This window comes from Struthio camelus, chromosome 1 (genome assembly GCF_040807025.1).
Source record: "Struthio camelus isolate bStrCam1 chromosome 1, bStrCam1.hap1, whole genome shotgun sequence".
Taxonomy (NCBI): Eukaryota; Metazoa; Chordata; class Aves; order Struthioniformes; family Struthionidae; genus Struthio; species Struthio camelus.
In genome coordinates this window covers 75,979,255-76,000,990 of record NC_090942.1, presented here as the reverse complement: position 1 = coordinate 76,000,990, position 21,736 = coordinate 75,979,255, and the positions used below count along the sequence as shown (strand labels likewise).

The 21,736-nt window shown below is 39.7% G+C and overlaps 1 protein-coding gene across 7 annotated transcripts in view; it reads right to left on the bottom strand.

Moving 5' to 3' along the window:
- ABCC9 (ATP binding cassette subfamily C member 9) overlaps window positions 1–21,736 on the bottom strand; it is an 84,800-nt gene that overhangs the window by 12,271 nt on the left and 50,793 nt on the right. For 3 of the 7 annotated variants that reach the window (XM_068949624.1, XM_068949627.1, XM_068949640.1), the window contains 13 exons: window positions 20,378–20,479; window positions 18,926–19,010; window positions 17,457–17,537; window positions 16,448–16,585; window positions 15,833–15,958; window positions 15,210–15,306; window positions 13,085–13,332; window positions 12,005–12,153; window positions 11,135–11,204; window positions 10,136–10,293; window positions 7,006–7,098; window positions 4,142–4,244; window positions 1,672–1,773 (listed from right to left, as the gene is read on the bottom strand). In XM_068949624.1, the coding sequence (XP_068805725.1) occupies window positions 1,672–1,773; window positions 4,142–4,244; window positions 7,006–7,098; window positions 10,136–10,293; window positions 11,135–11,204; window positions 12,005–12,153; window positions 13,085–13,332; window positions 15,210–15,306; window positions 15,833–15,958; window positions 16,448–16,585; window positions 17,457–17,537; window positions 18,926–19,010; window positions 20,378–20,479 (1,552 nt within the window). Of the gene's footprint in view, window positions 1–606; window positions 676–1,671; window positions 1,774–4,141; window positions 4,245–7,005; window positions 7,099–10,135; window positions 10,294–11,134; window positions 11,205–12,004; window positions 12,154–13,084; window positions 13,333–15,209; window positions 15,307–15,832; window positions 15,959–16,447; window positions 16,586–17,456; window positions 17,538–18,925; window positions 19,011–20,377; window positions 20,480–21,736 lie in introns of all 7 variants that reach the window. The other 4 variants (XM_068949614.1, XM_068949613.1, XM_068949615.1 and 1 more) reach the window with 3 other exon arrangements.

The window sequence follows — 21,736 nt, the reverse complement described above, 5'->3', positions numbered from 1 at the left end:
GGTAGCATGAAGTAATTCCTTATTTTTAGAAACCTACACTTCTATGTTCAGCTTTTGAATTAGGAATTTACAGAAATGGGTGCATTTGTAGATAAACTAAATGATATGTAGACCTGCTGCTTGCACAGTCACAGACTGCAGTCACAGGTCCAGCAGAGTTGATAACAGAGCCTGGCATCCCAAAGGGTCTACATGTCATTTCAGTCTTCATCACAGTTTGCAATAAAGTTGGCAGTGTTTATATGAGAAAAGAAAATGAGCTTATGAAGGTCTCCTGTAAACACGATGTTGGTACATACACTTTGCTCTTGCCAAGTTTCATACATCAGCCCACTCTTAGCCCCAAAGAGAAGTGACACAAAAGCAAGTTGGGGACACAGCTAATGACCCAATTGCATCCAAAGTGTTACTAGTTTTGTTGTGGTGGAGGAAAGAGATAGGTACCAACTTAATGACTGGAGAGTCTCTTAGCCTGCTATGTTAGACTTCCGCAAATGGCTGATTTGCTCTAATGTTCAGTTTGCAGATACAAACTAAATACAAAGTAGGGTTTGCTTATGCAGACATCTCAGAGCTTCCAGATCTCTGATAATGAAGCAGGATTACCAGGAATGTTTTCAGAGTGAGGTTAAGACATCGGGATTGATTCTCAGTCGTTGGCAGATTCTCATAGCCCTGCAACAGCAGCACAAAGGGGATTTAAGGCCACCCTAAGGCAGTTGCTGAGAATTTTCTGTTGTAACCATGTGCTGGCCAGCATCCAAGCACAAAGCCAAATTATATTAATCCCATACACTCATCCTTCCCATGGCATCTGCTCCCTCATGCCAGAGCTGTAAAGCAACCAGCTTTTTGCCATGCCAGCCATGATTTCAAAAATTCATCTTCCTTTTATCCTCATCCTGCTTTCTCCCCTGCTCCCTGTGGATTAATTCAATGATATTGCTGCTCTCTAAGATGACAGCACTCGCTTTATGCTCATGAAGCACTTTGAGCCCCTCTCACAGTCTACTACGCTAAAACCTTCCCCATAACTGAGCTCAAATCCCTCAGTACCAATGATTAAGAGTTAAAATGAATTGGCTAGGGTTCTGTCAAATCCTCATCATTCCTGACCACATTTCCTCCACTTTCCTCATGCTACCTGTCACGCTGAAACATGCCTACCAGCCCTAAAGGTCCCAATCCCTAAACCCATTCAGAAGTGGATGAACAATACCGAGCGTTTGAGTGGTTTCCCTCAAAAGATGGAACTGGTATTTCTAATTCTTCAGCATTTATTTTATTTGGTCAGTGGTTAAATGCTACCTTGGTTATGACAGTCTGTGGGACAGCAATTTCGGGTCGGTTTTGCCATATACAGGCGCAACTAACACTGTGTTGTGCAAAACAGATTGCACAGGAGGTCCTCTTACGCACTTTTAATTTTCCTGCTCTCCTTGGGAGCATGCAGGGCCTGGGAATGGTTGTGTTTTTTTAATTGGCTCATGAAACCTGAAGTAAGTCCAAGTTGCCCTGAACTCTCTCAACTTTGGCTTGAATCCATTATTTGCAAGACTGTTTTTTTCAAGATTAAGAAAGCTGGAAGATAACCATGTATATGTATTTTTAAAACTACCATGAAACTAATATATTAGTCTGATAGTGCTTATGCTTTGCCTCAGTACATACCGTCAAAGCATACAGGAGACCTAGCCCCACAAACCCAGAGTTAGGCCCTTCGGTGATGGAAGTGACAGCTGCAGTAAGAACTATACATGCACCGAGGTAATCCTAAAATGAGAGAGAGAGAGAAAGAGAGAGAAAGGAAGAAAAAGAAGATTGTAGACAACATTAAAATGCAGCAACAAGAAAAAATCTTCAGTTACAAAGCACATACCTTTTACTAAGGCTTATATCTATAATGATATCTAGTAATTAATTCTGGGCTGTTTTCCCTGGAAAGCGTTAGTTCTTTTTGGTGCCCAACCTGAAACGCTTTAAAGGAACTTGTTGAACACAGGCGAAACATGACAGCAAATCCAGCTGTGCTAGGGTATCTCAACATGGCCACCTCCAAAAGAGGAGGTATCAAAAAAAAAGTGTAAAAAACCCATAAGAATTGTATTACACTGACACCCCTAATTCCTACCACTAAAACAAATAAATCCTCCTCCACGTCTCTCCACTCTCCTTCACATGGGCTTGACTTTCAAAAAGGGAGAGGCATCAGTGACTTTGAAAAGCCTATGAAGGATTTTGGTACTGCTTGGATTTTACATGGGAAATGTTCACATTTTATGGACACAAGTGTGCAGACAGACATAAGCTGTCTACACCATGCAACGGGACACTGCACATGGTGACGGCAGCCCTAAGTCTGCCATCACACTCAGTCTGTGGGTGATGTGGCCTACGGTAGTGTGGACTCTCAAAGCAGTATAGCTGTGTCGCTGTGGTACTATATTTGGGCTATAAGCCCTTGCTTCTGCCCTGCCCCACTTTCAGTTCCAGTGACTCAGTGGCAGATACCTGAAGGATCTTAGCCCTGGTTATCACCTGCCTCACAGAAAATGCTGTGGAGGAGCTATCAGAAAGATCTGATTCCTCACAAGCTTTGAAGGAGCTTGAACCCATCTTCTCGATGTGCACCTCAATTTTGAAGTGAATGCCAGCTGCATGCGATCCCACGTAGATTTCCAGGTGCCTGATGGCCAGAACTGGTGGTCCTCCCATGCTCCCACCACTCTTGGCCTGCTCGGTAATATCCTGCCTGGAATCTGTCCCTACGTGATTTGAAATGAGAGCTGCCTAGTACATTCGTCTGTAGGAAGCGTTGATAAGTAAATGGCAGACTCTAATTTAACATCTACAGTGAAAACATGCACTAGAAGCACAACGCTCTTGAATCTCCACCAGCTATTGGGACAGGACTTCACAGTTGCTGTTAAATCCTATAACGTTTTGAGCGATGTTAGTATCATTGTGCCATTAGGCAGAACTAAATGAGCTATTCCTTGGCAAGCCTACGTTATTTCAAATGCTGTGATGAAGCAATGCGTATTCTTGGATCAAATTCATTCCTAGTGTAAGCGAGCCTAAGACTGTGAAACATTAATGGACACTGCAACAACTTACACCAAGGTTGGATGCTGCTCTGTTCTTTTTCTGTCTTCAGTCAAGAAGCAAGCTCAGCCTGATCTCAGATGCTATAGGAAGCTGAAAGCTTCATGCATAGAGGAAAGCTGTGCCTAAAAAATGCAGAACTTTGTTGCTCCAGCAGTGTACCAGGAAGTGCAAGTGAAGATACAGCTCCTGATGTGAGGATTATTCATGCCTGTCACTATTTGTGTCTAGCAGAGCTTAGCTCCTTGCTCTCTGGACATGTCTGCAAGGACAAGATCACAGCTCAGTTTACTTCCTGCTCTTGTAGTGCAAGATAAACAGGGAAATCACGATGATTTTGCTTGCCCCTCATGTAGGCCTTGCAAATTAGGAAAGCTGCTTGTGTGCTGTCCATGGAGAGCCACCATCAAAGGCAGGAATCTGACTCATTGACACTGGCTGCACTGTGTCCTGTTGCCTTTGTTTTTAAGTTGGAGTCCACTTCTGCCATCTTTGTTGATATTGAACTGTACATTACAAACAGTATGGGCTCACTGCTGGAGTAAGGGCACTGCAGATGGGGGCTCTAAATTACAGCTGCAGGATTAAACCCATTGCTGGGGAGATCCCTCAGGGCCCGGGAGCTGAACGGTGCCTAAAACATGGCCCTTGCATGTTGTTGGCAAAGTTCACAAAACTACTTAAAAGCCATGTCCTGTTTGGAAAGTACCTTCTGCAAGGGTAGGTCTGCAGATGCTGCACAGTAGTAGAGAAAGCCTTATTTCAAGTTATGTAAATGTTTGTTCTTGCACTCTCTTCAGACGGTAGACATCACACCAGCTAAAGATGAGGGAGCCTTGTATTTTCTTACCCCTGGCCAAGAAAACTGAAAAAAGCCTACGGCTTTAACTTAAACAATCCCAATCTATTTTAAGGAACAGTGTGTATAATCTCATTGTGAGATTAATTCTCGTTATTATCTCCTCCTCTGCCTCAGGCAAAGTCTCTGTTTGCTTCCAAGGTTTCAAAACCATGGCTGGGACTAAACTGAACGTACCGTCCTGACCTCCAGCCATCTGTTGGCAGCCGACAGAAACAAGTAGGCAATGTTGTTCGTGTCCGTTAGTTCCAGCATACGTTGTTTAAACCTGGCTTCGTGCCTGCCACAAGCAAAGTTGTTATGTTACAACACATATACGCACTCACACACAGAGCATGAAGCATTAAACTCCTCTCTCCTTCCCCTCCCCGCAAGGCAAAAGTTGTTGCACTTGTGCCGCTGCCAAACTTTGGGGTAAAAACTCTTCCCTCAGGATCCATGCGTGCTGCTAGTGCTCTCTCTGACCCAGCAAAGTTGCACTCACAGTGGGAAGGAATTTCTTCTACAAGCAATTACGTTTGACTGGATTTTGGATCAGAGCATGTGTCCTAAAAGAGACTGGGATGCCAGGGGAGCAAGGGCCTGCTTTACTTTGCAGAGCATATCTGCCTTTAGAGCTGTAAACGGAGACTGCCGCTGCCCTGCAGCCCGCTCCCAGGCGGGTGGTGCCCGCCTCCTCTCTTCCGTACAAGCCAGCAACAAATCCTTACGCTCCGGAGCAAGAGTGGAGCAAAGGTCTCACCTGCCGCTTTAAAATCTAGTCTTACCTAAATTACAGCTACATTACAGACATGAGTGGTCATTTCTTTGCTTCCTCAGCTGCCCCTTCTTTCTCCCTCCTACATAATGCCAATAGTGATTAAAAACCAGTAAAAGAAGGTCAGAGTGCCTAAGATTTTGGGGAGCGAAGCCTCTATTGGCCTAAGCACATTAAATTCATGGGGCCTTACAGTACTTTAGGCTCTGACTGGCAGTTAGATGGAAGATATTTTGTTGTTTCACATTCCACTGTCAATACTATCACTTAAAAAAAATAGCCAAACTTCATTCAACAGCTTATCGTCTGTTTTATCATGGCAAGCTCTCTCTTACTGCAAAGTTTCAGGGCCCTGCTGTGAGGCACCTGTAACCCTTGTTCTGCCAAAAACCTTGGGGTTTTTTGCCTTTTCATGTTGGTATGTTATTTCCTTGGTTATATTTTGCACAGCTTGTAAACGTGACAAGCAAACCCCCCTCCCCACCCCGAATAACAACTTGTAACAGTAATGACGTGAGGAGGAGCAAAGATTCGGTGAATATTGTGCTCACGTCTGTCTTTCTGGCAGCAAAACTCCTGTTTTCCTAACGGAAAATCTGACATGCTCAATCTGTATCTTTTCATCCACGTCCAGCTCATCCTCTGGACAGTCTTAGACCTTTATCCAGTCAGATGACAAATAGCAAAGGTCACTGAAACCACTTTCTGCTCCAACTGTGCTACTTTGTGGAAAGTTATGTGAGGAGCTGTTCTATTTTACCCTGGAACATACTGAACTCAGACTTCAGAGAGTGACTAAGAGGATTATTAGCAAATATGACCTTGCTGATAAAAACTTCTGGAGACATCAGGTTTGGTTGACAGGGGACCGTAGGTGGGGAAATGGAAAGACTTTGATTCTCACTGGTGGTGATTCTGGAAAACTCAAACGATCGGTTATGACGCCTGTTCCTTTCCTAGGGCTGCCTTTTGCTCTCTGCTGTCCAAGACCAAGTTGCTGTTTTGTAAGGTAAAGAACAGTTGAATGACTTCTAAGGAGTGCTAAGCTCCTTCATCTTTTTCAGAAGATAATGTGATGAAAGGCCACTCCCAACCTCTCAAGAAGCGTATGTCAGCATCAGGCCTTAATTATGACTTACTGTTTTAATACACCATTCTGATCAATAAAGCTTGTTAGAACATTTTGTGTTGACCATTGGCTCACACCTCTTCAACAAGGAAACAACATTTTTGCTTGCCCTGCCACAGTCCTTTCTGTAGCACTCTGAACTGTTGGCCTGGGTCCCAAAGCTAGCATTAAGCAATGAAAGTCTGAAGAAATTTGTCATTCGTTTATGAAGATTAAAGACAGTTCTTCCAGCTACTGACCCCCTGACCCTCTAGGGTTTTGACCCTCCCCTACCCAGCCCACCTCCATCTTGATGGAAACAGGCACATAGGGTTAAATTCAGCCTAAAGGGTCTTGGTCACAATGGGGCTGGAAAAAATGTCAGAAATCCCCTGCTGAGTTGAAGCTGATCAAATGCATGTTTAAATAGCAGTACAGTGTGATCTGCACTGAAATTCTGCAAAGTACAAAATGAGATAGACTTACTCGGGGACAACATCAGGTTGGCATTTTGACAGAGTTACACTAGCTTTAATCTAGTGAATGTAGGAAGAGAATTTGGCCTACGTTTCGTGTGGTAAGAAGAGAAAAAAAAATTAATGCATAGCAAATCAGAAGAGTTCTCTGAAGTCTTCTGGAATTTTATTTTTCAGTTTTGATTGACAAAGCTAGGTTTTAGAATATTAAGTTCAAGTCTCTGCTCTGCCACAGTCGGAAAGGCTGTCTAGTTTCTTTCTTACTTCTCAGACGGAGAACACTATGATGTTTCCCTGCCTAAGAAGTGGGCTAAATGCAGAAATGATTCAGAGGCACTTGTACAGCACAGACTGTAGCAGAAGCAGTGACGCCTGTGCCTCCTCTGCAAAGGGAGCTCCCTACTGTCAAAATAAGGAATGGTTAAACTAAACACCTTAAAAATTTAAAAGTCGTACCCTCAAAAGTCATCATCTTTAACTCAGCAGAAAACCAATACAGAAAAATCAGCATGTTACTGAAAGTCTGCCCTGGTGTTTAACGGTGCGGCAAGGAAACAATAAAACAAATACTGCTTCCCTTTTATGAAATGGCTTAATTAAAGCCCACCAAACCAAATAATTTGCCCTCAGACATGCTCCAAGGAAGCTGCACAGGCCAGAGCACAACCCAAGCCTCTCTCTTATCATTTGTTTTACAGACCCGAATGCTCTAATGGTAGTAAGTCCTTCTGCTGTTTCCGAGAAGTGACAGAGTAAAGGCAGCTGGGTGCTATCGTCAAGTTCCTGGAGATCTCTGGAAGTTAGAGAAACAAAAGGCAGCCATTACAGTATAAACATCTCTGCCTGTAGATATTTTACTGCCTAATAAATAAGAATAAATATTTTATTGCACATAGTCTTTTCAGGATCATACAGAATAGTCTTTCTATATCAAAAAGAAACTGACATGGAATTCTCACATTTGTCTTTTGATAGTAAAGCCTTCTGAATTAGGGAAAAATCCCATCTCCAAGCAACCTCTACAGTTCTGGGCTTTGCCCACAGCTAAGCATAGAAGGGGCCTCTTCTACAGCCCCAGTTTTGAGTTATTTTAAGGGATGTCTACAAAATACCTTCAGATGATGAGCCTGGGGGAAAATAATAATAAAGATAGAGAATACTAAAAATAATCTATCCTGGACAAAGATACTGGTTCTGTGGGATATTACAGTTTTCTTCACAACCCACCACCAATTAACCTGTCACTTTTCCAAATGTAATCATTTCAACCTCTCTCTTCCTTTTTGTCCCAGCATGATAATGACATTATCTTCTGTATTCTGGCTAAAATCCTGCTGTGAATTTTAGCCAGATCCCAACCACCTAACCAACAAATAGTCTAATTTATTAATATAATTAACTGAAACTCAGAACAGTTGATTGTAAAGTCTATAGCACAAAGTTTGTGGCTACCGCATCAGGTATAAATTAGAGCTTGTGTATCTGCAAGCTTGTCTGTTTTATTGAAGCTGTATCAGCTGGACTAATGAAGACTTTGCGTTTCCATATAAGCCTTGCCTCATTTTGAATATCTGTACGTGTTACACCATCCTGAACGCAAAATATAACAGAGTATAGCAGACCACCTATTTGTAGTGTTAATATTACTACATCAATTGAAATAGAGATAGCTCTGATACAGAAATAAAGAACATGGATGAGAAATTTCCTCAATTATTCACTGACAGGATTTTCAAGTCCTGCATGGAGCTATGATGTATAAACCTAAAGGTTCCATTCTGCTGAAATAAAAATGTTTTCCAAACCACAGAGGCAAATACATCTTTCTTTCACACTCAGAAAAAACTATCACACTCTGTCATTGGCACAGCAGCCAGCTGTGTAAATATGAAGAGAAGAAAGGCCAGAGCATTAGATATTTAAACTCTTAATTAAAGTCCTACTATACCGGCATACGGTATTGGATAGCTCAGGAAAAATAACTGTTCCATGATGCCGAATGTTACATATACAGAAGTGATTTTTCTGCTTATATTTTGATGATAAATACACTCTATTTCAAATTTATAATGGAAAATATACAGCTGTTTTTGAAAGCTGTAATGGAAAATATGACAAGGAGTCAAAGTGCAGCAAGAAATACTGTAAATATTTGCATTTCTAAAAATTAGTGAAGCTCATATGCCTTGATAGTACTACATGCAAGCATGTTATAAATCCTGGCTCAGGCTATTCCTTCATCATACATTTCACAAGAATAACTTTTCTAGAAATAACTATTGCATTCATCCTTTATTTCTATCGTAAAGTAAAAGAATACAACTCAACCCTGGATGTCCCACAAGTGATTAAAAGTAATTTAAATAGATTTTTAACAAAAGAGTGCTTGCCGACACTGATTTTCCCAGAAAACTGTAATGGAATAAAATGAATGAGGTAATTATGGGCTTGTGCAACATATGCGACTGCAGTCTGTGTGTATGCTGGCCTACAGGAGTGACCAACCTCTTGCTGGCTCGCACAGTATGGCTATCAGTGGGAAAAAATAGGTTCGGAAATGGATGGAGGCTTTACTCCCGCATATAAAATCACAGAGGGAAAATCTCATGGTTCCCTGGGGTCTAACACTTGAGATTTTGCTTATTCTCACATATTTTCAAGTAGGACATTTAAACAGTGTACAGTGCTAATATGTAGCAAGACAGGATGACACTCAGAAGATCATAATGGAGTTAAGAATGAAAACCAGGTCTTCTGATTCTTCATCTACCTCTGAGATCTGCTGTAGTGCCAGGTACAGTTTTAGTTTGGAAAACTGATGGTGAAAGGATAAGGTTTCTGGAAAATCTTGGAAAATTCAAGCAAATTGTTTCAAAATTAAACATTTTTGTTTTGCTAATTCTGATTTCAGAGTTTTCCCATGAATAAATCTTGGAAATTCTGAGGAAAGCTGCAGAACAGCAGGCTACAGTGAAACTAAATTATTCACCTGTTACTCTGTGCCCTATCTGATCCATTGATTTAAGGGGGATAACTAACAGAAATCTTTCTTGGACCATCTAGATAAGAGTGTTGTCCATGAAGCCACCTGTGCTGGAACACTCAGTTGAAAATCACTGTGTCTTAAGTGGATTGTACAAAACATTAGTTAATGCTTTATCATGTGCTGACTGCAATAATGGGACCTGAAGTGACAATTGCAAATGATGGTAGGTTATTTTGGTCTCTGTGTACTTTCTGTAAGCAGGTACTTTGATTGATATTTTTAAGTATCAGGAAGCAGAGTATAACTAGCCAGACATCTCGATGATTAAAAAAAAAAGAGGCATGACTGATTAAATTTCCAAAAAAAACCTTGAATGCCTTCCTAAGGATGCTTTACTAAATTATATATTGGATTTAACACTGAAAGACATAATTGTAAGAAATTATGACACTATTTTCCCTGAAGAAAAGGAATCTTTACAATTAGCCAAACCATTTTGAATATGAAATGTTACTGTACAGTGGAAATGACTTTCTGTGGATTTTTTTCCTGTTATGATGGAGAAAAAGCTGTGACCAATGTTAATGCAGGAAGTTATTTTCCATTCTTGACTAACTCTCAGAAGTTAGTCAAAAGTTAAGCTTTGACCAGATCCTAGTTGCCTCAGTTGACTAACAAACTTCATGTTCACTAGTTTCGAGAACCAATAGTATACCACAGAAGGATACCACAGTCACTATGGCAAGTTTTCTCTTTGGCTAGCTCCAACGACCTCACATTCCATCACAATCCTTACATAAAGAATTTTTAAAAGACATCTTCAGGACAGTTTCTTAATACGTACTTGGAAGCAACTCTGAAGTATTTCTGGATGAAATAAAAAGCTATCCCGAGAGGCACGAGGGCAACAAGGAACCATGGTGTGGCATATGAGATCATTCCAATGGCTGACAGGCAGAGTAAGGTGGACCGAGTAAGTGACTCCAGGGTAGGAGGAATGTGCTAAAGCAAAAAGAAGAAAATATATAGGATAAAAATCACAGATAGTACCACTACATGCCTTTTCCTATAGAGAACCATAGGGAAAGTGAAACAACCACTGCTATCCACTAATTGGCATCCCCTTTATATCAGGAGCCCTTCTATTCCTATGGGTCCGCTCCTCTAGCGTGCAGAGGTTAAAAATGAGTCATTAGCATTTTCTAGAGGTCAGTGCTTCAGAGATCATGGGGAAGCAGGAGCCATTTCCATCTTGTTTAAATAATGGGCAAGAAAAAGATATTGTTCTTGATATACCAAATATTTACAGAAACAGCATGCTCTTTCTCAGAGCCTTGTAATTTTCCTTCTGTGTTCCCACCACCCTTACATTCAGAATTATTGCTCATCCAAACATTTTGATTCACAGGCATAGCGGAAACATCCCTTTCTCTCCTGAATGCTCTAAGGTTATATACGTTACAGCCAGGACGGGCCATCTAGTTATTTCCTGTGTACTCTCACATAGTATTATATTTTACCCTATTCCTATTCCTGATTTGAGTCAAAAATCTTGTTTTTTGCTAATACAAGTCTTTCAACAGAAGCAACCAGTCTGGATGTGAAGAGGTAAAGAGCCAGCCATTTCCTACAATGTTTATTCGAATGGTTACCACCTTTATTGCTGAAAATGTATGTTTAATTTCTATTTTGAATTTGTCTTTTTCTGTTATCATCGCCAGAACTGTTTTGTGCTATGCATTTCCCTACTGAGCACTTCCATACGTCATCTATTCAGTAGCTAGGTGACAACTTACAGAGCCAAGATGTTCTAAAACAGAGTATATTTTCCGTATATGTCTACCTGATCAATGATATTTGTATCAGCAGAGAAGCGATTTAGAATTAGTCCCAATGGAGTCGTATCAAAGAACCTGTTGAACAAAGTAAAAGTAAAAAGTTACTTGAAAAGGCATTCCAGTTTTGTATAAAAAGCCTGGTCAGACAGAACACAGGCCTGTTTCCAGCCATTTCCTAAAACCAAGTAGTAAACATGAATAACACAGCAGATCATGTCCGCATTCTGATTATCCAAACACTTCTCTTGACCTTTTTTTCCCCCAACTTTTAAGCCTCCTCTTCCAAAAAGTTATCATCTTGGTCTCTACTCTTTCATCTATGCTCTGGCTCCAACAGGGTTTAAGATCCATCCCAGGGACATGCTATCCCTGGCTGCTATTCAACCTCCTGCATAGGACAGATCACTGGGACTCAGGCGTTTCATGGAAGAACAGTGACAACTGTACTCAACATGCAGGCACTCTTTTGGCCAACCCACTGCTTGTGGGAGACTGTGGTTAATGTGCACAGAACCTGGCTCCTGGCTGCCCGAAGCAGCCCAGAGTCCCCATCATGCCCATTCATGCCCATTGCTCAGCCTTGGAACTGGGTGCCCTTGAGCTAGGTCTGCACTCAAAACCTTCCTTGACATCTAAACCTTGGGGGTTGCTAGCCATCTGACATTTACATCTCTGTCAGAAAAAAAGGGGTCAGAATTTCACATGTTCCAACATGAAAATGTTTTTCCCTTGATCACTTCTCTTTATTTTCACTTTTTGTGGACTTGAAGGAAATTGGGCAAAGAAAAGAACTTTTCACAGGAGTACCCTCCCAGTTACAAAAAGCACAGTTTCAAACAAGTAGCTTTTCAGGAGGAGCATTACTTTTGCAGTACCTGATTGGCCCAAGGATGATCTTGTTGAGTAGATTATGGTGTAGGTTCTTGGCTGCTGTGAGGCCCATCCACTCCACGGTCAGAGATGTGATGAGGCAAAGGACAATCCCTGCTCCAGAAAGGATGCTGAACACAGCTACATGATAGGTCTAACAAAATGACAAACATGTTAATCCTAGAAATAAACACACTTCCCCCCCCCCCACCCACTATGAAGAACCCAATCCACTGCTCTTCAAAATTAGTACCTGGCACTAGTAAGCTGGTATGTCAGAATGCCTGTACTACATAATTATGTTAATATAATCTTTGGGAAATAAAAGAAGTATCCTGGAACGGCAGTTCATCAGGTTGACACCATTAGAAGATCTGACCATGTTCAAGATCCCTCAAGTTACTGATGAGCATCCTTCAAGACCTTGAAGTGAAAGCACTTAGATTTCTGGAGATAGACTGACTGGATAAATATGTAAATAGGTAAGTTGTTAGCTGAGAAACTCAGACAACCAGAGCAGAACCTCTAAAGAATTTAAGCATTTTAGAGACATTGGAAAGTTCCGCACCATTAAGCTCAAGCACCAAAAAAATTCACAAAGCAAATCCTAAACTAATCTGGCAGGACTCTAACAAATTTAAGCCTTCTGAAAATTTGCCAAATGGATTCTGCTGAGATATATGCATATTAGTCAAATCTACAGCAATAAGCAGGTCCTATTTAAGTAGAACTTTTGGAGACTGTTTTTATCTGGCAGGACATTACTGGATACCCAGCACTTAGGCAAATGAGGTCATTGACTTAGGTGTTAAAAAACAGATGGAAAGCATGAATTTCCTGCTTTTGAAAATGTACGCCAATCATTTTTCTAACTGGAAATATGCTTCTTCTCCAGTTTTATATGTTCAAAAAGGTTGATAAAATTTGAATTGTCTTATATTTTATCAATTCACCCATTCTATATAATAATTGATCTAACTATATTTATCTGTTTTTCTAGTTTAACTAGTTTTAGACAAACAGCAAACAATTATTAGAGAACACTTTCCTTTTTTTTTTCTAGCACACTCCAAGATATGGCCCACCTTCTTTGTGCTCTTAACATCATCAGCATTCCTGAGTTCATTTCCATTGTCCATGGATGTCCACGTAGCCAGCCAATAATCTATAGCTACTATAACTGAGTGTTTTAATAACTTTGAGAAAATCATCAGAAAGAGCAAGAAAAATCCTCCAGATGTAAGATATCTCCAACAGGTTTTCCATGGCATCTTTGTCCTGAGTCTCAAGACAGTTGACATATTGTCGTCTTCATCTTCTTCCTCTTCTTCCTCTGTGACTCAGACATTTGATCAAATTAGTCTGGATTCAGTACTTCACAGGGAATTATTCCAGGTTTTACTGGATTTGGTTGACTTTTTTGTTTTGAATGGTACTTTTTAATGGCAAATTTCAATTTATCATTTAAAAACAGCAAACACTTCAGACATTTTCAAAAGACATTTCTCGTGCTCTTTGGGCAACTCTGTAGACTGTCAATCTTTAATCAGATATAGTATTGTTAATAAAATATTTTTGTAAATCAAGTCTGCAGTTTTGACTGCACTTATAGTAGATACTAGGCCTCGCAATTCTAAAACCTTTCCCATCCTGTTCAGCTTCTTCTATTACATAGTCAACAGAGCACTCAGGGTTACATGGGAAGGTATAGAATGGTCTCCCAAGCTTTCCATCCAAAGGCTCAGTCATCTGTTGCTTAGGAGAATTTCACTTTGACTTTATTTAAAAGTACTAAAATTTTATCTATATAAAGGAGTTCAGACATGGGATTAAGATTTCTTCCATCCTACCTTTGACTATATGAGAATCATTCACACCATGCTGAAATACAACATAGTGGCAGACTTCTGTTCTGGGAGATATATATTTCATATATGCATACACATTACCTTTTCAAGATTACATTTCTCAAGTAATAAGACCATAACTTCTCACAGCCTTTCAGTATACACTTGGGGAAGGCAAATGTTGACCTGATTTTACTAGATAGCCTTAAACTGACAGTACATGAAACACATTTCTGATTTCGAACATTAAAAATGAATTAGTAGGAGATTTCCTGAAGTTGAAATTACACACATTTTGGGACAGTGACACTATGTGCGATCCCAAAGTCACATAACAAGTATGGGTGACTAGAGTGCAATATCAGATTACATTTCAGCCCTCAAGTTACTGACGTGTTTTATGATCCTAATGATGTCTGCATTTTTCAAGCGTTCTGTGGACTAAATGGATATGCCTCTTTCCCCTGTGTTTTCTATCTTACCCCAGGAAGAAGATATTGGTTTCTAGTCTCTTGGATTAGCTTGTTGCAAGGCTAACATGCATAGACCAAAAGCAGGAGCTTGGGAGTGACCTTGATTTAAACATCTCCAAGAATTCTACTTATCAGTAACCCTGTGGTTAGTGCTCCCTTAGAGTTATTAGCAAGCATGCAATTCATCTGTTCTCTTCCCTGGTACCATCCTACTGCTTGCCAGGACTGAATACTCCCTTTATGCCTGGTCTAGCATCCCAGAAATGTTCTTGATTGGTCTTGTTGCCAGCTGCCAGTAAAACCCTCACCCAACTTGAAAAGTAAGTCAATCTGAATCTCAGGCCACTCTGTCCCACCACGAGCTGGGTGATACAAGAAGCTAAGCTTGAGAATAAATCCTCAAACTACTTCCATAAACAGACTCAGCTTGAAAAACAGCAGATTAACTCATATCCAAAAAGGTACTGAAAATAGCTACAAACTTGACCACATGGTGGTATTTCAAAAGCCTAGTACAGACTATTCACAGCCACAGCTGATCTAACAGCATCCTGCCAACAATTAGACAGAACTACCTCAATTTACATTAACTACATTTCTTGCTACTGTTTTACTGCTGTCTCACCCTTCAATACCTCCTGGCAGTACCAGTTAATACAGAAACTAACTTCTTGTTGTACACCTTTATCCTTGCACAATGTATAGAGAACTCTGTGGAGAATCCATTAATCAAATCATGCTCTAAACAGGTCAAAGTATTGGACGATCCACTATTATTACCAAAGTGTCCACATCTTCATATTTCATTGTGAAGAACCTCCACCCATGTATTATTCAAGTGGAAATGCAATGATACATGTTAATGAGTAAAGTGAAGAGATGAAACATACCTTCATCTTCATCTTCCAGTTGTGCTTTGGATTCCCTGGGGTACATTGCCCTTCTAAGAGTTTTCCTCTCCAGAGTAGTCTGGTCAGCTTCCATATCCTGTAATAAGAAAACTTTTTCATTAATTTGAGAGCTCAGCTGTCTGCCACTGTCATAGCACTAAAAGTAACCTCAAAGAGAATGTATTTGTATCATTTAGCTCACTGAATGCAAAAGCACAGTATTTTAGGATTTATCTTTCAGAAAATCCTGCTTTGTTGACTTTCTTCCCTCTCTCCTTCCTCCATTCTTTCATTCCTTCTCTTCTGAAATGATAATAGAGCTCTCAGGCTATAGGGCTATGAGAGACTTTAGGAAGCTACTTAGTTTGCCCCTTGCCACAGCAAAGAATCAGCTGTGCACAGCATCCCAAAAGGATGTTTATCTAATGTGCTCTTACAGACCTCCTATGATACACACACTTCCTAGACAATTTATTCCAGTCCGCAAAGCTCCTTACAGTTCACAAGTTTTTTCTTGAAGTTTAGTTTAAAACTTGCTTGCTGACCTGTTTTGATTTGTTTTAAATAATTCAAAAAATATTTCCTTCAGGAAAGCCCATCTTTGCCCAAATGTTCCTGTTTACCTTTTCCAATTCTTGATCTTGGCGATTCATCAGAGTTTTCCAGTGTTCATACAGCTCAGTATCTTTGGTTTGGATATCCTTTAGTGTCCCTTCCCTGAGCACCATTCCATCCTTCATCGCAATGATCTAGGAGAGAAAGTATTCAATAGGTCTACTCAGTGACATATTTATCATAATGACTGACCTGGATGCTGCAAGACATATCTCAGTACTGGTGAGATTACCATTATGCACTTTTCTGTGTTTATCATATACAACTACATTCTATCAATAACTTTTTAAATTTGTTGACACAACTCATTCACTGAAATTTCTATAAGTTGTGCTTATCTGTATCCAAATTTACTTGTAAAAAACATGGACAAGACATAAGAAATAACAGTCATACTTGCAATTAAGTCACAGTTCTTCTGTGGCTTTCAATCAAAAAAACTGAAGTAAATTTGTTCCTACTACTATAAAACACATACTGTGTAAGATTGCAGTTAGCTATATGACATATAAAATCAGGAAGGAGGAACTCTATTACACAGAAGAATAGTGATCTTGTCAAGTGTCGTGGTGCTATATATGTTCACCATTAGCAAATCTGCATCGTGGTGTCTCCTCTCTTACCCAGTCAGCATGCGGTAGATACTGTAATTTATGTGTCACCAGAACAAGAGTCCTTTTGTCTTCTTGGAGAAACTTCAAAATCCCTTCCTGCATTAAGTGATCACTTAAGTGAATGTCCAGTGCAGAGAACGGGTCATCCTGAAATAAAAAATTAAAAAACCCAGCTTTTTTATTATTGTTTTATTTCAATAGTTTTTTAAAATAGGAAACATCTGCCATTGCTAACCTTTCAGCACTCTCTAATGACTAAGACCTAGTCAGAGGGGTAAACTATGACACAGTGAGCTAGAATCCATAACTTGTTGATTCATAGCAATAACTCAGTTCATTTTTCATGTCTAGATCTGTGCGCTGCTGGTAGCACAAAGACAGTATGGGGTAAACCTGATCAGGAAAACTAGATCTGAAATGTCTCATCCAAATTAGAAAATGCTGGGATCTAAGCCACAAGCTTGGGCCTAATCTTGGTGAGAATCTGACACAGATGAGATAAAACAGAGACAGGTGCTTGTTACTTTTCTCCAAACTAAGCTGCAGATGTGCTTGGTCTTTCACTTGGAGTGAGTACGGCTAGCAGTAAGACAATATTCAGACTTTGTTTCTTGACTTCTCCAGGGGTGTCTCAGTAAGCATGTTAATATGCAACTATTCAGCAGGAGACTGCTGAATGCTCAGTCTGTTCATTCTCCAGAATCATGCTGCATTATGATGCTTTTGCTTACCTAGAAGCCCTATTAATTTCAGTAGGCCCATGTTGATACTAGATTATCACTGGGAGTGAGTGCAAGTTAAAGGATCTGTTCCACTCTTTCAGTGGTAATCTCTGTAAGAGATCCGTCCTTCATCAGTTGCTCAGTATGCTTTAGTACTGCCTCTGGTGGCTGTTTATTTCCTATCTCTGTAATTTGGACTGGGAGTTGAATACAAGTCTCTATGGAAAAGCTAAATATAAGGAATGACAGTTTTATTACTAACTTTCCATACTTCATATGAGAAAGAATAATCTTACCAAGAAGACAATGTTGGTGTTCTGATAGAGCGCTCGAGCTACGCAGATTCTCTGTCGTTGGCCGCCACTTAAATTAATCCCCTAATAAATATAATGGATCAGAAACATGCATATTTGAATAAATATTATGATAGGACATGAGAAATGTGGTATTTTATGATTATACAGAGTTCTGATAAAAAGCAAAGGCTTAGTTAAAGTGCTAATCCTGTTGATAAATAAGCATAATCCTTGTACACTATCCCAAGAAAAAATGATTATTCAGAAAGTAATCATGAATTATAAAGACCTTCTCTAAGCTTAACAGGCTTCTTAGATTGAAAAATGCAACCAATAGTAACATCAATATGCAAGCAAAATATTGGAGACTATGATCAAAATAAAATTTTTTTGAGATACAGAACAAGGGAAAAAGCTTTTAAAAAAGCTTTTTTAAACTTTAATGAAAGAAAAACTAAGATGTAGCTATTAAAAAGGAGCATATTAACAAAAGTTTTTTCCCCTTCCAAAACTTTTTCAGCCATTAAGCTGACAGTTTCACTTGTGGCATGTCCACCCTGCAGTCCAAGGATGGATTACCCCTCATGTGCACATCCCTGAGGTGTTAATAAGCTAGCTAGCTTGTGTACCGAGATCTATGCCGTGGCTGTACAGTGCTCAGCCTTGTCCAGCTGTCCAAATATTTACCCAAGGATGTTCCAATCAAGCTTTATTCTGCCACGTATGCATTATTGAGATGCTGGAGTTAGCTTTTTAAAACTAACTCATTCATACATTCAGACTGTAATGGAGATGTGCTTTACAAGAGCTTGGGAATAAAGCTCTACTGGTTTGAGATCAGTGCCAAGTAACCCTATTTTCTGGGAGGACACTACATACAATATAAATTTACTGAATTTTCACTTATAACAATACCTCTTTGCCATATAGACATACCGTAAAAGGGCTATGTTTCCACTCACTTTAAAGTCAGCTTATCTTGTTACTACTGCCACTGGTGTAAGTTTATTCTACAATGACCAACAAACTTATCAAAATAAGTGCAGGTATGAATCTTTTGCAATTTTCTTATGAATTATGTACAATACTCGTCCCTTGAGTATCTGTGTTCTTTTACATGATGTATCATAAAATCCAATATAGTAATTCTATGTCATTTGAAAAAAACAGTATATGCATGGGGGAAAATTCTGACTTCTGAAACAAAATGAATTATTTAGATTTACACCTGTCCTGAGCTCTCCAGATTAGAGATCACATGGTAATATAGGCTAGTGTCAGAATACCCTGCTCAATGTCACGTCTATCCAGAATGTTGTAACAGTTAAAATAGAGTAACTGCAATAAGCCCTGGTGAATTACTAGTTATTTATGAGGCTGGGACCCTAATACTGTCCAGATGAGTGATGCCAGGGAGAGTCTTCTTAATACATAGTCTAAGCAGGTATAAAAGCCTTCATATTATTTACCCTTTCTCCAATTTCTGTCTGATCACCGAATGGTAGTAAGTCAATGTCAGGCTGCAGAGAGCATGCATCTGTAACAGCTTTGTACCTGTAAAAACAATATGGTTATCACAATTATCTAGCCAACCACTTTCTTTGGTAGCACAAAAAACTCCAGCTCAAATTCACTGCTAAGTCATTGTGGCTCTGTGATGGCCGGATAATTGCAAAAATAAGTGGGGCAAGCATTACAAAAAAATGGCATCTTTATTAGAGATCATTACTGGTAAGTCTACTTTTTTTAAAGATTTGATGACTTAAATTACTGAGTACATTCCTCCCTGCCATGGAACTATTTTGCTGGACTCTGAAGTATTCAAAGCCATTTTCAATTTGTTATTATTCTTCCCATTTTAAGTGCCTCTACATTTACTTCAATGTGATATTACAGGACAAAGGGTTCTTACAGTACTTCTGATGTTGCCAGAATCAGGAAACCACTTGAAGGAACTCAAATTCTCTTAGGAGATTTCTAGCTCTGTGGGGTACTTTGGATGGTATGCTAATAAGCAGCTGGGATCGGACTCTTTCAGTGGTATAATTCAGCTTTTCCCCTTTGATACGAGTGAAGTTAGGCTGTTTTGCACGAGGTAAGAATCTGGCACCTGACATTTTACACGCTCATCTGGACTTTGACCTATTCGCTCATTGCTAATTTTTATTAAGCAGGAATGCAATCATACATCTTAGCAAAGCACACACTGAGAGGAATAGGATGTATTTTTTCATGACTTAAAACAAAGTGAGTGTTGCTTTTGAAAGCTTCAGCAATTTATTTTCCTTAAATCAAGACACTTTTGCCACTGTGTTTGTTAGCTGACCTTTTAGAAGGACATAAGGAGGAAGTGCTAGACAGGTAAAATACAAGTTGTGCACCTCAGCTTTCACATTCCCTTCTCCCGTGTTTTCCAAGGAAGAATTAAGGCTATTTCCTTGAGGTAAGCACACATGAGGCACCCCATCTTAACCCGCGAAGTGTTTCTGTAAAGTGGCTGCTACAGTACCTCGATCACAGCAGTATTAGGACATAAAACTCAATAGAAACATGCCGAATATCTCTGCTTACAGAGTCCTCTGGCAACCTCAGGCTCCATTAAACAAAATTAAAAATGTCATTAGTCTCCAAGGATGAGATTCGTCTCACCTAACTTTAGCTGCTTGAAAAATATATATATGGCTTCCTTTGTATCCCATGGAGAGAGAGAGCCACTGCCAGTGTGTGATTCCTCACACATGTCCAAGACACGCATCCTGCTTAGAGAGGAGACCCTGAAAGAGCAGTTTAAAGTAGAAATCCTGCTTTGAAATGGCTGAAGTCAGGTGAGCTAAATCCACCCCAGGGGTAATATGTCCACAGACATTTTTCAGAGTCTGCAAATTTCCCTCTTTTGCCACTGCAAGTGGATTGATAATTACCTCTGCTTGTTAAATGGGCTCCCAAAGATAATGTTTTCCTCCACTGTTGCATTCAATAGCCACGGCTTCTGAGCTGCGTAAGCCACCGAGTATCTGTTTCTACTAGAGATACACAGATAAAAAGCATTAATAAAAAGCAAAGTACCCCTGGGAAATGTCTGAGAATCAGGGGTAACAATGAGTGTTCATAAAAAAAAAAAAAACAAACACAGAGAAACACATAGACAAAGCAGCTGTTACAAAAATGGAGGGAAGAGCTTTACATGAGATCTTTTGTTAGAACAGCACCCACTCTCTCCCCTGATGGCCAAATCTATATTCTAGGTTGTCTTACTACAGACCTCTGGTACCTACCTCAATTTAGTAACTGCAATTTCAGTGCAAAAGTGAATTACAAATAGTCAAAATGATGAGATTTTCAGACAAGTTATTTGGTAATTTTTTTCTCCAATATCAAAACAGGCAGTGAAAAGGCACTGTTTTATTGTCATCAGCACATTTAACTCACTACTTTGTGAAATTTCAGATTACTTTACATGGCTGTTCACCTGAAATACACTTAAAACAAAAAAACATCTGCTGAGAAAAGGTATTAGATCCTCAGTGGACTGACATGATATTGAAAAAGAGGGCAATTTGATACAGATTTGGAAGGAATCATTGCAATCTCCCAACTAATTATTAGATATAATTTTAAATGTATAATTTAAAAAAATAATGTAAATATGTCTAAATACCTAATAACATGTGTACAGTAGCTGATATGCCTATGTACTGTGGCAAAGAAGACCATACAATTTCAGACATTTTTCTGAGATGTGTAATGAAGCTGGTGTGAATGGTAATGACTTGTGAATCCGAGTGCTTACCCTCCTTCTCAGTCTCTTTGTTTATATTGCTTCAGATCAAACTTTTTTTATGGTTTTGATTGTAAGTATCTAGGATTTGCTAATGAGAGAGAGGGTGCTAGGGTATGAGAAATAGCTGGTTAGATCTAAGCAGTCAGTAGCATCCCAAAAATTTTTAGGAGTTTTAGCAGTTCAATATATGCTAGTATGGAAACATGTCCTCAGGATTATCAGCTATCAAATAATGATGTGGCTCCCAACCACAGCTACGTGTGCCACTACTTGTTTGCCACTCATGAAATGCTTTTAGTCTAGTTTGCCCTTCTTTTAAAACAGCAGGCCCTTTCACTGAAGTCAGGGCTGGAATCACTAACTGACTTCAGCTGGAGCACATCCAGCTCCCTTCGCACATTGTCTGCCTTGCTCTGTCGCACAGCTGTGCACTGATCAGAAAACATGCAAACAAATGGGAGGGCACAGGTAATGGTATCTCATATATAGAGGCTCTGTC